The sequence below is a fragment of the Candida parapsilosis genome, contig 005809 (assembly GCF_000182765.1).
Source record: "Candida parapsilosis strain CDC317 annotated contig 005809".
NCBI classification, from domain to species: Eukaryota; Fungi; Ascomycota; class Pichiomycetes; order Serinales; family Debaryomycetaceae; genus Lodderomyces; species Lodderomyces parapsilosis.
In genome coordinates this window covers 1,330,125-1,345,713 of record NW_023503281.1, presented here as the reverse complement: position 1 = coordinate 1,345,713, position 15,589 = coordinate 1,330,125, and the positions used below count along the sequence as shown (strand labels likewise).

Genomic DNA, 15,589 nt, shown 5'->3' with positions numbered 1-15,589 from the left:
AAAAAAAAAAAAAAACATTATATGCAGTACTAAATATTCCTTCGTCAGAACATGGCAACCTAATCACTATTAAAAAAGATCATCTATGGAGTCTCCACTATCGTTATGGTTAACCAAAGCATCTTCCTCTTCGGCACCATCCTCCTCCTCCTCCTCCTCCTCATCATCATCATCATCATTATCATCGTCATCATTATCATCATCGTCCCCAGCGTCTGCCCCTGCTTCTTTTCCTCGGCTTTCCGAGCTCCTACTGGGTCGTACACCTCGTAATCCTGAATCCAGCGGCTCGGTGTTTTGAAGGGACTGTTCACTTTCAATAGATTTCAGCAAATCCCTCTTCTTTTGTTCCAATGAAGCTCTAAGAGATGAAATGTTACTTTGAAGTTTCATTTTTGTCATTTGGTCCGTTGTAGAAGATAGATTCTTTTTATGTTTCTCGACCACCTTCTCCAATTCTGTAATTTCCTCTTCTAACAACTTGGAGTGCAGCAAACTCTCCTTTCCTTGTCCTTTGTCGTAGTAATCTTCCTCTTCCTCATCTTCCTCCTCATCTTCCTCGTCTTCTTCCTCATCTCCCTCTTCTCCCTCTTGCCCTTCGTTACCCTCAGCTACTCCATCACCTTCCTCGCCTTCTTCTCCTTCATCTTCATCGTCATCGTCATCATCCAATTCTCCAAATAAAAGTTCCTCACTCATGTCGCCTTCTACTAAAGCGCCCTTACTTTGTAGCATCTCCGCCATTTCCGGAGAGACTGTCACCACCTGCTGATCGCTTGATGTTTCCTTGCCATCAAGCACCTTATTCAACTCCTCTTCAAGATTTACCTCAAAATCATCTTCATCTAATACATACTCCGCCTGTGCTCCCTGCTCAAGGACCTTATTTGTATCATGCGCATCATCTTCCCCAAAGTTATTCAAGTCATTACCGCTCTCAACTCTAGCGATTTTGTCCGAACCTTGATTTGTTGGCTCTGGATAGGGTGAGGCTACCGCGGAGGGCGTATGGCTTGCGTGGCCATACTTTGGGTACGATTGTGGATCCACCAACTCAAAGTGACTTTCTTCGGCCTCATTGTCCAACTTGATCAAGGCATCGACCCTCTCCTCGATATCTTGAATTACCCTATGATCAGCTCTGGTTGGACGTAATCTTCGATATACATCTTTAAAAGGCTCCAATACTCCATTGCGATATACCGATCGTTTCCTGGGCACCTCTTGGTTCTTGACATGGTCATAGAATGGGTGTTTGAATAAAAGTCCATCGGGTACCTCAAAGTCTTTTTCTGTATTCAACTGCGTTGGATTGATTGTATGTAAAACAAGCAATATTTGCGAAACATCCAAGTTCTTGAGTATGTTCTTCTTATCGATTGTTTTGTAAACCTCAACCAATGTGGGCAAGTCAATTAATCTCGCTGAATAGAGTGTGCCATTCACGTTTACCACAGCTTTGTCCCTCGTTATCCATTTTACATTGAGTCCGGTCAAGTCTCCAGATTCAACAGCATTATGTACAAACTCGAGATTTGCATCATCCAAGAACCTCAAAACTATCCCTTGTTCAATTAATGGATCATCTTCCAAATCAGGAGCCTCAGAGTCGTAACCTTCACCAGGAATTCTCGTAGGTTTTATCCTTACACGTGGGACAAACTTCGGTTTGGATACATTCCCAGACTGAGCCGATTTATTTTTTGATAGACTTAACTTTAGCTTTTTAGGTTTCTCCCCATCGATAGGTTCTGTTAGTGCTCGCTTTGTTGAGCTCGCCTGTGGGGTCTTTATCTTTAGTGTTGGAGGCTTCCGTTCGTGGTCTTCGTTCTTGCCCAGTTGATTACCCGGTGCCTCTGTAGACTGGACCTTTAGCTTCAACTTCAATGCCATATGGGTTGGGGGGGGGGGGGGGAGTAGTAATAACAAAGAAGTCCTGGTAATTTTAAATGAGAAGTAGAAACATTTGATAGAGAGAAAATGAATTTTATTTCCTTATGCAGGACAGCTTTGAGGAGAGGCAAATTGATGGTACTTCTCGTGTTACATCCTCCTTCATGATTATCTCATACATAGGTCTGCGTTGCGAAGAGAGGATCAAATGCCACTTTTCAAATACAGCAATGTCTTGTCGTGGCTCCATATATTTAGGATTGCTTCACGTGTTCAAATGCGTAAGTCACTACAAATTTCTCTCATTCTGTCTTTTCATTATTCCTGGTTTTTTTTTTTTTTTGTTCTTTTCTTTGCGTTCTGCAAAAAGTTTTTCCTAAAGACCGATAAAAAGCTCAGAAGCAAGATAATTTTCAATTTAGAGTCCATAATTGGTTGAGTTGAACAATACTGGGTGATAATATTTCCTTTGAATATGACCAAGAACCAGCGACCCGTTGCGAGAAGCCGCAGGTCTTCTTCCTACGATAGGAGACTTCCGCGTTCCCGTACCAACTCAGTGACATCCATGGATTCCTCAGCAAGCCACATTTTGGATGATAATAATTTTGAAATGTTCTCAGGTGCAGCATCAGAGGTGATTCCGTCGTCAATAACTTCTTTGCACTATCCGCATAGCTTTGGAAATAGAAGAGTTTCGGTAGTATCACGAGAAACGTCACCCTTGCTCAGTGCAGATGAAAACAATATTGATTTACGGTCGGTGAGCTCCTCTGCTTCGAGAAGATCAGACGAGACACAATCTCAATTTAGGTTTTTTTCCCCAGATGAGATTGAAATGGCACAAGGTGGCTCCACAATAGAGAATCCGGAGGATCCTGTTGATTATAATACTGATTGGGAATATTCCATTGACAAGTTTGTTGGTGATGAAGAGTCACTGCAAGCAGAAGCAGTTTTCGAAGACGACTATTCGGGAAGAATGCAAAGCCCAGAAGCACCCGATTACGGGTCAATGAATTTTGAGCGACGGAATCGTCGTGATTCTGATGCAAGCAGTGATAAATCCGACTTGATCAATGAAAACAACGATGAAACAAATCACATCGATAAAAACTTCTATCAACAATTTCCTGCCAAGCTTCATTCTCAGAGATATTATCTAGCAGAAGAAGATATAGTTGTAGGTATTGCTGGATATCGCAATTGTTGGTGGAAAAGATATTTGTATTACTTGTTGTGTGTTGGTACATTCGGGATAGGTTTTTTGATTATGAGGTGGCTTCCTAGATATAGAGTGAACTTTATGGGCACTAAATGTCCACTAGGCTCGGCAGATTGGTGCGTTATTGAAAATGAATTTGGTGAACTTCAAATTATAAACGTCAGGAAACAACGATTCGATGAAAGGCTTTCAAACTTTTTAACCATCCATGAAGATAAAGGACAGAGTGATCCAGTAATACCTTATGTTCACTCATTCATCTACAGGTATATCAAATTTTTCTACGATCCAATGGAGGATATTTTCCGGACAAATTCCAATTGGTATGATACTCGTTGGCTAAACTTGAAAACCATCAAAGAAGGGATTTCACAATCTCTTCAAGAGCAGCGACTCGATGTTTTTGATTACAATAAAATTGAGATTGAAGAAAAGTCAATCTTGCAATTGCTTGCTGATGAGGTTTTACACCCTTTTTACGTTTTTCAAATATTCTCTATCTTTTTGTGGCTTGCAGACAACTACTATTATTATGCCTCATGTATATTCATCATTTCAATGGTGTCCATCGTCAACTCATTGATTGAAACCAAGTCGACTATGAAGAGGTTGCAGGAAATTTCAAAATTTGAATGCGAAGTAAGAGTATGGAGAAACGGATTTTGGAAACAGATTGACTCAGTGGATTTGGTACCTGGTGATATTTTTGAAATTGATCCTTCTTTGAGTATTATTCCATGTGATGCTTTACTTGTTAATGGAGAATGTGTTTTGAATGAATCAATGTTAACAGGTGAAAGTGTGCCAGTCACTAAAGTGCAAGCAACAAAGGACATTGTCAAGCTCTTGCCGCAAAATTTCATTGATCCCAATTTATCGCGATCTTACTTATTCAATGGTACAAAATTGCTCAAGATGAAGTCGCTCAATGATGAACCGGTTATTGCCATGGCCTTGAAAACAGGCTTTAGCACAACAAAGGGATCTTTGGTTCGGTCAATGATGTTTCCTAAACCCACAGGATTCAAATTTTACAGAGACTCTTTCAAGTACATCGGGTTTATGACCCTAATTGCCGCGTTAGGATTTACCTACTCCACTTACAATTTTATAAAGCTCGGACTCAGTAAAAGGTTGATGATATTGAGAGCATTGGACATAATCACAATTGTGGTACCGCCAGCACTTCCGGCAACCTTGACAATTGGAACTACATTTGCCATTGCCAGACTTAAAAAGTTGAGTATATATTGTATCGCACCAACGCGTGTAAATATTGGTGGGAAGCTAGACGTCATTTGCTTTGACAAAACTGGAACTTTAACAGAAGAAGGGCTAGATGTTTTGGGAGTTCACCTAGCCAATAACGCAAAAGGAAGAAAAGAAATCGTATTTGAAGATTTGGTGACCGATTCATTACAAATTAAGCAGAATCGCGGCCTAAGTCATGAGACTAATAATGGTGGTTTCTTGTTGCAATGTATGGCATCGTGTCACTCCTTGCGTCATATCGATAATGAATTAATGGGGGACCCATTAGACGTGAAAATGTTTGGATTTACAAAATGGAAATACGAGGAAGACCAGAGTTCAGGATTACCCATTGTATCGAAAGGAACTAACTCCGTTAAAATTGAGAAAGAATTTGAGTTTTTGGCACCATTGAGGCGTATGTCCGTGTTATGTAAGTCTAAACAGGGAAGATGTATATTCACCAAAGGTGCACCGGAAGTAATGATAGATATATGCCTACCAGAGTCAATACCTTCAAACTATGAGGAGCTACTCCATCACTACACACATTTGGGCTTCCGGGTCATAGCCTGTGGATACAAGTATGTTGACGGTTCAAATATTGAGAGAGTTGATGCTGAATCAGATTTGATTTTTACAGGGTTTATCATTTTTGAAAACAAACTCAAACCCTCTACGGCGCCCACTTTGGACAAATTAAATGACGCAAAAATCCGCACTATTATGTGTACGGGTGATAATATATTAACTGCTATCAGTGTGGCAAGAGAATCAAAGCTCGTTCCAGATAGCAATTGTGTCATATACGTTCCATTCATAGAAGCAAAAGACGATCAGCAGTATATTGCATGGCAGGATGTCAATGATCCCGAGAACAGGTTAGACCCTGAAACACTCAAGCCTGCTGATATAAGACAAGACTCCCATTATAGATTGGCCATTACTGGGGACATCTTTAGGATCCTATTGACGGAAATCAAGGACGTTAATTTAAATCAAAACATTTTGATGAAGTGTGATATATTCGCAAGAATGTCACCAGATGAGAAACATGAGTTAGTTGAGCAACTACAAAAGATTGATTACACTGTTGGGTTCTGTGGTGATGGTGCAAATGATTGTGGTGCTTTGAAAGCTGCAGATGTCGGAATTTCTCTCTCTGAGGCTGAGGCATCGGTTGCTGCGCCCTTTACTTCCAGAGTGTTTGAGATTTCATGCGTGCTTGATATCATTAAAGAGGGAAGGTCAAGCTTGGTTACAAGCTTCTCGTGCTTTCAATACATGTCGTTATATTCCGCGATTCAATTTATCACTGTCACCATACTTTACAAAACAGGGACCAACTTGGGTGATTTTCAATTTTTGTACATTGACTTGTTTTTGATTTTACCTTTAGCAATTTTCATGTCTTGGTCCAAGCCATATTCTAAATTGGCATTGAAGAGACCCACCGCAAACTTGGTGTCGCCAAAGATACTCATTCCCTTGGTTTGCAACATTGTGCTTCTTTTGATCTGCCAGATTTTTATATGGCTGTGGGTCAAGAAAGAACCTTGGTATGTAAAGCCAGTTCCTGGAAGCGACGATGCAGTTGAATCTTCTGATAACACCGTGTTATTTTTGTTTTCCAATTTCCAGTACATTTTGATCGCAGTGATCTTGAATCAAGGACCTCCTTACCGTGAACCTATTCAAAAGAATGTGCCATTTTTATTGAACTTGGTGGCTGCAATAGCATTATCGACGGCTCTATTTTTCGTGAATGTGGATTCAAGCTTTGGTGAACTAATGCAATTGACAAACCTTGGCGGTTCTTTTTACTACTTCATTTTGATTTTAGCCATTTTGAACTTTGCACTCATGGTTATCGGAGAAAGGTTCTGGTTCCCTCGACTCGTCAGCGTGTACAAGAGATTGCTCCAACGCCACAAAATAGGAAAAAGTAAAAAGCTTTTCAAAAACTTGCGTAAAGAATTCAATCAAATACAGAGTGTTTAGAGTAGAATACAGACAATGTAAAATTAACATTATTTATTTGGTGTGAAATTGCTACGATGACATCAGAGCAATCAATTATCACCTAGCCTGTGCAAAAGTATCGGTGTGAGTCTCCTTCTAGTAACTATTCCATTATGGATGAATGAGAGAGCATAACCAAGGATGACTGGTCAGTTGAGACAGATTCAGGTATTGTATCACAAAGTGGAGATTCAATGACTACTATTACCACATTCCCACATTCCCACAGCCAACTCAAACTGAATACACCACCACTTGGACTACAATCAAGTTTTTAAAAAATATTATTCTAATGCAGAGAGCGATCTAAAAGATAAAGAGTTAACAATAAAAAAACAAAAAAAATGATTCTGCCCAGGATCGAACTGGGGACGTTATGCGTGTTAAGCATATGCCATAACCAACTAGACCACAGAACCTTTTCTGAAGATTTTGTTGCAGTACTCTCTTAATTTTTGGTGTTAGTTGCATTAGTGTATTATAGTAAGATTTTGTAATCAATTTTTAGTGGAAGCTTAGTGTAATAGCTAAGAGTAATACAAATGTAGTGAATTGTAATTGAATGAGGTGTATATTTTGGATTATAATCTCTGTCCAAGATCCAAAAGGTGAAACTGAACTAAAGCTAAAACTAAATTATGCAATTTCAATCTCTATCCCAAGGGGATTTCCATTCTCTTAAATAGTATTAAACTTCTAATATTAAGGAGAAAAATCCTGTTCTTCCTTGTCACTCAAGCTATAAAGACGAACAAACTCAGATATGAATTCCTTCATTAGGAAAAGAAGGTGGTTTCTCATATAAATGATAATTTTCTATTCCAGTTATTATTTCGGATAGATTACTTCTTCGGGTAATATATGAATTCCAGGTTACTCCTCAATCTCTTACCTTTCCTTTGAATAGGGAATTTCCTAATGAAAACACTTATTTCCCGATTGAGTAATTAGCAACCTTAAACCAAATTTTCTGGGTGGATGAGATTGAATGAACCGTTGTGAAAGGGTTAGCAATTCTTGATGTTGTAACAATATGCACGCAAAACCATTTCATAACACAATCATCAAGAATCATGTGACAAGGAACTTCATATCTCTAACAGATTTGTTGTATACCCAAAATAAACAGTCTAGTGCTGTAAGTAACGAGTTTTGATAAGGGATGATACGTTAAGTGTTACTGCAATGGGAGCTCGAAATCAGTATGAGTATTATAACAATTTGGTTTGACTGACAGAAGGTATGTTGTAGTTGACTAGCTAGAATTAACCAAAACTAAAGATTATATGATCCTCAATTATTTTTTTTTTTATCGCTAGAATTATCTTTCCCCCACATGTTGATTTCGTACTAGCTGTGTATTCTTCCTTATCGGAGTTCACTTACAGTCGACTTTACATGAAAGCTGCTTCGTTGAATATGACACATGAAGCTATAGGTCATGGGAGCCAAAATTTAGCAGTGTAATTATCCCAATTAGTACCCAGTAACTTCATACGCTTCAGGTCTGAGTTTATGGATTCTGTCTCTGCTTCATCTCATTGTCACTCAATCAGATCAGGGGATGTACTCTCAATCTGCTATCTATCAAGATTATCGATCATTTTCCAAAAGATGTTGACAAAAACTTTCATAAAAAGATTCTCTAATTTCCTCACACCACAAAGATTTTACAAGATTCTAAAGCTCTTGACAGAACTCGTAACCATGCAACATCAATTTAGAAAAGTAATGGATCGTATATTGGAGATTCACAGTTAAGATTTCTCCTTCGTTAATGTGGGCGTGCACAAATGTACAATTTTCTTATCTGGGTGCAAAAATTTAGTTTTTCTCCTCGGTACAAACACAAACCACACACGCATAATTTACTATAACACGCTGGAGATACACATAGTTGGTGTAATAGAGTGATATAACAGCACACATATGCGTCGAAATAGCACCAAGGCTAACAATTTACATCTGATGCACTTCTGCTCGCAAGCATATACACTTCAACCTACAACTTTCCCTTCTTATATTCCTAATTATCTCTCCTCATGCATTTCACTACACTGTTGAAAAAACTCTGATATGTTAAAATTTGATACACTATAGAGAAATCCAACTTCAAATTACAAAATCTATAAACTACATCTCACTTATTCTTCTTCACTGACATCCTCCCCCCCAGAAATTGACAATAAGACAAATAGTAGTCTCAATGAACGCCAAGTTGTTCCTAACAATCAAGAAATCACATCCTGGGCTCATGAAAATTTGGCATACCAAAATGACAAAAGTTAACCTCAATCAAGTAAAAGCTCTCTGGAACTCACTGAAACCGAAAATGAACCCAGTATAATCATTCTTTTTGAACCTGTAAAGCTTGTTCCTGATGGAGTTAGAGTCATTCCTGTTCCAGATGTGCAACCACTTCAATATTTGGGATCTGGTACATCTGCAAGTGTTGATGAGAAACGACTTCATGTGTAAGGAATATCGCGGCACTTGTGCGATGCACATTTGAAAACTCATCTTGATGGTTGGTTAAGTTTGATGTTGCAGTGTTGTAGCTGTTGACAACTACTGTCAGTTTTGTTTTTTATGTTTTTATGATTTGATATCTTTTGTTTTACATTCCTTGAAAAGCTTGGTGTTGAAATAAATCAGGTCGTAGATGGTCTCTTTGCGTATTCCTCTTTGCTCTCTGAAACCCATTCTCTATCTTCTGGATCATGCTGAGAACGAGCTTCAACTTAGTTTTAACAAAATCTACGTTGATGTGCCAGTCGTGAAAGCACTGTAAACCCAACCCCACCTTGGCACTATGTCGGTTGGTTGCTACATTTTCAACGTCACAAGTATAACACATTTGTTAGAGTGAGAGGGAAAAGCATAAACAATAGGGAAGTAACAGTTCGCATATGAACCTAGTGTTGTAAATCTATACATCACATCAGCAAAATAGATCAAAGGAATTCATGGAAAGCCACCTCTTCGAAATCAGCTGGCAATGTATTCATAACTACTGAAGCTAAAGATTATCAATCAAACATGCAAAGGAAGGTTATTCAAAGTTTGATACGGCTATAATGACCAGTATTTTTGAAAAGGACAATTTGAAACCCGATCTCACCTCTTAAACTGCTATTATGAGTCACTTCATAGCTAAATCGATTGCGTCTCATATACATTTGATGAAGGGGGTGTCATGTTTCCGTCAATATGTAAGTCATTTGAAAATTGATGCAAAAATTTCAAGTTTTTATGTTACTCAAGAGTAAATTTTTTTGAAGCAGTTCGTCCATCAATATACAAAAGTTGTAGCTACTGTATGAAATGTCTTTGCCAAGTCAAAAAAAAAGCAGTTTTCAAGAGGGTCTGGTCAAACAGGCTATCAACATGCGCTTCTCGTTACACTCTTGTAATTAGTAGTTTTGGTTGCAGCTCAATTGGTGGCGAAAATTTTGTGCGAAACGGAAAAAAAAGGAGTTAAAAGTTGAAGAATCCTCTGTGCCAACTTTATAGCACTCGATATTTCCGCAACTCCACTATGACAGATCTGAAACAGGTGATTCCATTAGAATCAAACCCGTCAATATTCACAGATCTTTCTCACAAATTGGGTCTTTCACCAATATTACAATTTCATGATGTCTATTCACTAACTGATCCCGAGCTTTTGTCATTTTTGCCCCAACCCATATTTGGGATCATCCTATTATTCCCATTGACTCCTAATTACGAAGCTTATAGAAAAGAAAAAGACGCAGAGGCTGAATCTTACGAGACGATGAAGAACAGGGACGTATATTGGTTTAAACAAACAATTGGAAACGGGTGTGGGTTGTATGCATTATTACACTTGTTAGCCAACATCCTGCCTGATTTGATATTAAGTCACCTGAAAATAAATGATTTGGCTACCAAGATTCAAGGCAGGAATTTATCTGTGGAGGAGATGAGCCTAATTGTTGAAGATTTGGAAAAGAGTATCAAACTAGACGATGAATTTGGTTCTAAAGGACAAACCGAAGCACCTTCGCCAGGGGATGCAGTTGATCTTCATTTCATCAGCTTCATCAAAGGAAAAGATAACCATTTGTATGAGTTGGATGGAAGACGAAAAGGGCCAATTGATTTGGGGGAGGTGAGTGATTCGGGCAAAGAGAGCATTATTAATGAGCAGAAATTGACTGACAAAATCCAGTTTTACATCGACAATGCGGATGAAAAGAACAAGCACAATTTTGCCTTAATGGCATTGGGACCAACTTTAGATTAGAACAAATACACAATATTTTACAAATATCATGTTTTCTCTCTGCCCCAATAGGAACTAAATTTGACCCTTGATGTCCACTTTCGCCGACCTTTTGTACAATGCTTTCACAGTACCTTTGGCCTTGAAAGCATGAAATTCGCCTTTAGTAGCAAATGTGTCTAGCTGTAGTTGGCGTAAAAATACCTCGCAATCGTTCATATCGTGAAAGCTCAACATTTTCAGCAAAGACTCCATTTTCATACCCGGTCGATTCGAGCTGCAGATAATGAAAAGCCCTGACAACCTTACTTTTTGGTCCAAAAAGCTTGCTATTACCTTTAATGCCAACTCAATATCCTTAAATCCCTTGTATTTATCAAGCTCTTCATAGAATTGGACGCAATTGTTCGTAATTTTGTAAGCATTGAGCTTGAACAATGAGGCGATAAAATTGAAATATATTTCATTTGTATCTTGTCTTCGGAACCCTTTGTAATCCTGAAGCAATCCTAGCTTTATTTTGCAAATCTCACTGTTGTTGTTTGTTACCATCATGTATATGATCCTGTAGCAGATCATTTCAACTTCCCGGGATATGAATCGTTTTTGCCAATCAGGGGACGACAGTCTTTTGTAGCTATAAAGAAACTTCAATTGACCTAGACATTGATTGAATTCACCAAGATCATTATGTTTCAACGAAAGTTGGGCATTCTTCTCATACACGGAGATGGTAAAATCATTCTTTATGTGCTGAACAGTGAGATCTTGTCGTATGGACTTGAATTGGTCATTAAGATAGTTAAATGCCTCCTTTCCTTGCAATGACTCGTATTTCCTTAGCACGTAATCCACACTCTTCTCTAGAACATGTTGCGGCCTCACTTTCCATGGATCAGGTTCGGAAGTCAATCGCAAGTACGATTTTTCTAAATTCGTATTGAGACCAACTATTGGGCCATCGTTTTGCTCGGTTTTAGGAACTGGTTGAGCTGAGCTTGAGAAATTTGTAGCTTGAAATCTTTCCGCTCTTTGTCGCTTTCTTTCATTTGACGCGAAGTCATCGTCAGCATCTCGTTTGCCATTGGAGGCCCCATAAGGCCTGGTTTGAAATGTGTCAGCCGCTTGTGTTGAAGCTGAATACCGTCCTGGTTCTTTCGTGATTGGAATGGGGGACCGTACGTCCATACTCATGGCATCTGCATTGTTAGTAGATCCTCTGCTTTCATAACTTCCATTTTGAACTGAGCCTCGTTGTGAAGATATACCGCCTGAAGGATAATTTGTATATTGAGAAGCACTTTCATTGATGCTTTCAACAATTTGTACTGATGGGTGAGAGGCGTCCACGTTTATTGCACCTGGATTGTTTATGTTGCCATTTTCTTGTTCCCATACCAACATCAACTCTCCTCCACCATCCAATAGGGGAACCTTCTGTCTCGACCAGTCATTTTTTTCCCTTAGCCCGTTCTCGCTTGCCTTTGTGAGAAGGAAAGCCAATTGGGCTTTGGCAGCGTCTTTAAATTGTTTGTCCTGAAAGCTATTTATAACCCCTAGTTTCAATGCTGCGAATTCGTTGAATGAAAGCTCATAAGACCCATTACCAAGAGATGCATTGATTGACATATTCGGTGCTTGTGCTGGATTGGCATCGACACTGCAAGTACTCAGGTGCCGTGGAGATGCATTTGAATATCGAGTCGTGGAATTGCGACGTTGAGGGTGATCCCTTGTTTGCGATGGTGGGGTGCCGTCTCTAGTATCACGTCTTGATATCTGGCTATAGCTTATGGGTTGCATTTGGGCATCTACTTTCAGTGTCCTGTCCTCTTGAAGATTGTGCTCTTCTTCTCCAAGAAAGTCTTTCTCGAATGAATTATTTGCATCTCTAAAGGAGTTAGTATCGTTAGTAAAGTTCGGGTTATGACTTTGGTAACCTCCATTACCCCATTCCTGTCCGTAAGCTTCATTGTACTCATTACCGTGGTTTGATCCTCCTCGATTAAACGACACGCCATGTCCTCCACGGTTCCCCATTCCTCGATTACCACCTCTATGACCACCTCGATGACCACCCCGATGACCACCTCGATGACCGTCTCGATTTCCTCCTTGGTTGAACCCTCCTTGCTTTCCTGCTCCTCCTCTATTATCTTTCCAATTCTTATTTTTGTTTTTGGATCCAAATGAAGTAGGCTGTACCTCGTTGTAGTTGGCCATTTTTCACACTTCTGAGTTGTGTAAAAGTATTCTTCTATATCTTCCCACCTGTTTTTTTCCGAAAGTGTTTATACAGTACTACAAGCACGCCTTTTTCTTTTCTTTCACTCAAGGATGCGTATGCTATATCTGGTGAATGATTGAAAAGGATTTGATTTTGACAATGCTGCCTGTTGAATGTAAGCAGGATTTGTAGATTTCACAGAGCTGAATAATTTCTATAACAGCTCTATCTTTTACGATCAAGTTTTATTTTTGATGGTGGTGCATATCGAAACCCGTTTTTTCTTTTTCTTTTTTTGTCGCTTTTCTTCTTCTTTGAGAGGACATACAAAAAATCGCTAACTAAGAGGATCAAGTTACATGTTTTCATTGTGCTTATGATCCATTAAACTCGTCTCTTATATAATGTCACTGCCCAAGAAACCTATAAACACAAAATAAATACAATCCATGTGCAAAATTCAAGGATTGCAAACTGCCCTAGTTGGTATTTGCCCTCATATACTTTTCTTTGTAAATCCAACTGTTTCCAATAGACTTTGCACCAAAAACCTCTGCACTTCTCAACCAAGCAGCTGCCTTATTCAAATCTTTCTTACGAAACTTTGTCTTTGTGGTCCATAATTCACCTAATTGCTCCATTGCCTCTATACTGCACATCGCAGCAGATTTTGATAAGCAGATAATTCCATTCGCTTCATCTGTTTTAGGATTTGAACTACCTCCAATACCGTTAAGAAGGTACATGCCGAGTTCATAATAGCTCAAGGCAACAATATCGGACCTGCTTTTATTCCTTGCAATGATTTTATTGATTTCTGATTTGTTATAGGATTTGAACTGAGTATATAGCATTTCCGCATTTTCGCCATTATCCATTCCGCTAGAATCTTGAGATTTCTTGAGGCTGACTAGGACCAATTGGAGCAAATCTTTTTGCGATATATTATTCAACTTTGACGCTATAAGACCGGAGTTGAAAGAAAGATGTCCCATCTTGTGTTGCAGACTATTCTCCGACTCCTGAGTCAACAAAATACATTTGCATAGCCATTTCAAAGATGTGTTGTAGTTTTGCTTCACACCTTGCCCATGCTTTAAGGCCAAAGCATAGAGATACATGGCTTTTGTGTTGTTAAAAGGTTCATTAGCGGCGATTTGTAATTGATATGAAGCTTCTCTGTGCTTTCCTTGTGCCCTGAGCTCTTGTGAAATCACTGTTCTTGATTCTGGCAGTAACTCCTGGCTCTTTAATGCGTGAACATGAGAAGAACCAGCTACACCCTCACTCGATACAAAGCCGTGGCTATGTATATTGTCAAGCGAATTATAGTTTGACGGAATCGCGTTGTCCATATGCTTATTTAATAGGTCATCATGGGGTGATGAATGTTCTTTCCTGTCAATTGAAAGAGTACTCGAAGGTGAAAAGTTGCGTCCTTGTGTGGAACTGAGACTTAGGTGCAGTATATCAGGAGTTGCAGTGTCAATCGAGTCATTATAGGTTGTGGAAGCGTGAGATGAAGACGGTTTTTGAGATGATGCGATACTCCTTGAGTTTATAGATGTAGCACTCGAGTTTGCTGGCATAGATCGATGGTCGACCGCAGTTGTATTTCTCAGGGCATCAAGTTCTGACTTACTCCTTGAAAGCGTGTTGTTCGACTTAGATATTGATGAAGATGGGCTTTGTGTGCGAAGCTGAGTGAAGTTAGCGACTCGATTCGGAGCATAGTCAGTATTAACTATTGGCTCATTTTTTGAAAGTGTATTTGTATCGTCCCGTGTTCGGAATCCTGCTTTACTTGTTCCTCTGGATGCAGCTTGATTGTCCATGATCCCGCTCTTTCCACTAGTTGAGTTACCTCTACCAACTTCCGCATTATTGCGACTGGCGATATCATTTGGTTGTCCATTACTTAACCGATTACGTATTTTCCCCTGTGTGATATCTGTGGAACTCGTGTAGTCTTTCATCCTCCTTATGGCATTCAAGTTGTTCATTGGCTTCTGAGGAAGAAATATTCCGTTTGTTTGTGATGTGCTTTTCGTTTGAAAAGGCTGTGATCCCCAAGATCCCAAAACTGGAGTTCTAGCTCCGTGATTAGCATTGACTTCACCATGTACACCTCGAGAGCTAATTATAGAGGATCGATATGAATCATTTGATATAATTGACTCAGCGTCGAAATCCAACCGATCAAGCAAGCGCTCGTTTGTACTAACCGAGTCAAATGAATAAACACTATCTCTATCTGATTTCAGTAAACTGAATTGTTCATTCATACTGGGGTCGCCAAGCTAAAATATGGTTTCAATCTGAGGATGAAATACGCTCGTGGAAAAAATCAGTAATCTTTTCGAGTTACAACAGAAGCTGTGAGTATTATCTTGTAGATCTGCTATGAGTTTTGCTCCGGTTTGTTCGTTTGTCTATCAGCTCCGGTTCTAACAACTCTTGATTGTATCTGATGCAATTGTTGTTTATTTTTAGATAAATTTTGATTTGTGTCATAATATATTGTCCAGAAAAAAAAGGAAAAATCAACAAGACGTGATTTGAAGCACGTGACTCGATGGAGACGTATCTGGCTGTTGCATTTTACAGACTCCTGATCCTCAAAATAAGAGCTCGGAAAGCTGTTGCATTCTTCATATGCTAATGTTTGTTCAAAAATCTTCATCTTGGGGCACAAAAAACGGCAAAGCAACTTGACCTCCTT

General features: G+C 39.2%; 5 protein-coding genes and 1 non-coding gene across 6 annotated transcripts; 2 read left to right on the top strand and 4 right to left on the bottom strand. All coding sequences in view use genetic code 12, as the record gives it.

Moving 5' to 3' along the window:
• Nucleotides 1–69: 69 nt before the first annotated feature.
• CPAR2_206330 (TATA-binding protein-associated factor TAF7) lies at nucleotides 70–1,893 on the bottom strand (the record flags this gene model as incomplete). The annotated part of the gene is made up of 1 exon (XM_036809531.1): nucleotides 70–1,893. The coding sequence occupies one exon, from the start codon at nucleotides 1,891–1,893 to the stop codon at nucleotides 70–72; it is 1,824 nt and encodes a 607-aa protein (XP_036666159.1).
• A 568-nt stretch (nucleotides 1,894–2,461) lies between these two features.
• CPAR2_206320 (putative acid anhydride hydrolase) lies at nucleotides 2,462–6,370 on the top strand (the record flags this gene model as incomplete). The annotated part of the gene is made up of 1 exon (XM_036809530.1): nucleotides 2,462–6,370. The coding sequence occupies one exon, from the start codon at nucleotides 2,462–2,464 to the stop codon at nucleotides 6,368–6,370; it is 3,909 nt and encodes a 1,302-aa protein (XP_036666158.1).
• A 366-nt stretch (nucleotides 6,371–6,736) lies between these two features.
• CPAR2_t_cp_Val(AAC)_10 lies at nucleotides 6,737–6,810 on the bottom strand. Its single transcript has one exon. It is a non-coding gene; the product is annotated as a tRNA-Val (tRNA).
• Nucleotides 6,811–9,929: 3,119 nt separating this feature from the next.
• Nucleotides 9,930–10,661, top strand: CPAR2_206310 (ubiquitin-specific protease; the record flags this gene model as incomplete). The annotated part of the gene is made up of 1 exon (XM_036809529.1): nucleotides 9,930–10,661. The coding sequence occupies one exon, from the start codon at nucleotides 9,930–9,932 to the stop codon at nucleotides 10,659–10,661; it is 732 nt and encodes a 243-aa protein (XP_036666157.1).
• Nucleotides 10,662–10,715: 54 nt separating this feature from the next.
• CPAR2_206300 (uncharacterized protein) lies at nucleotides 10,716–12,863 on the bottom strand (the record flags this gene model as incomplete). The annotated part of the gene is made up of 1 exon (XM_036809528.1): nucleotides 10,716–12,863. One exon carries the CDS (start codon nucleotides 12,861–12,863, stop codon nucleotides 10,716–10,718), a length of 2,148 nt encoding a protein of 715 aa, XP_036666156.1.
• Nucleotides 12,864–13,346: 483 nt separating this feature from the next.
• Nucleotides 13,347–15,152, bottom strand: CPAR2_206290 (uncharacterized protein; the record flags this gene model as incomplete). Its single annotated transcript, XM_036809527.1, has 1 exon — nucleotides 13,347–15,152. One exon carries the CDS (start codon nucleotides 15,150–15,152, stop codon nucleotides 13,347–13,349), a length of 1,806 nt encoding a protein of 601 aa, XP_036666155.1.
• Nucleotides 15,153–15,589: the final 437 nt, after the last annotated feature.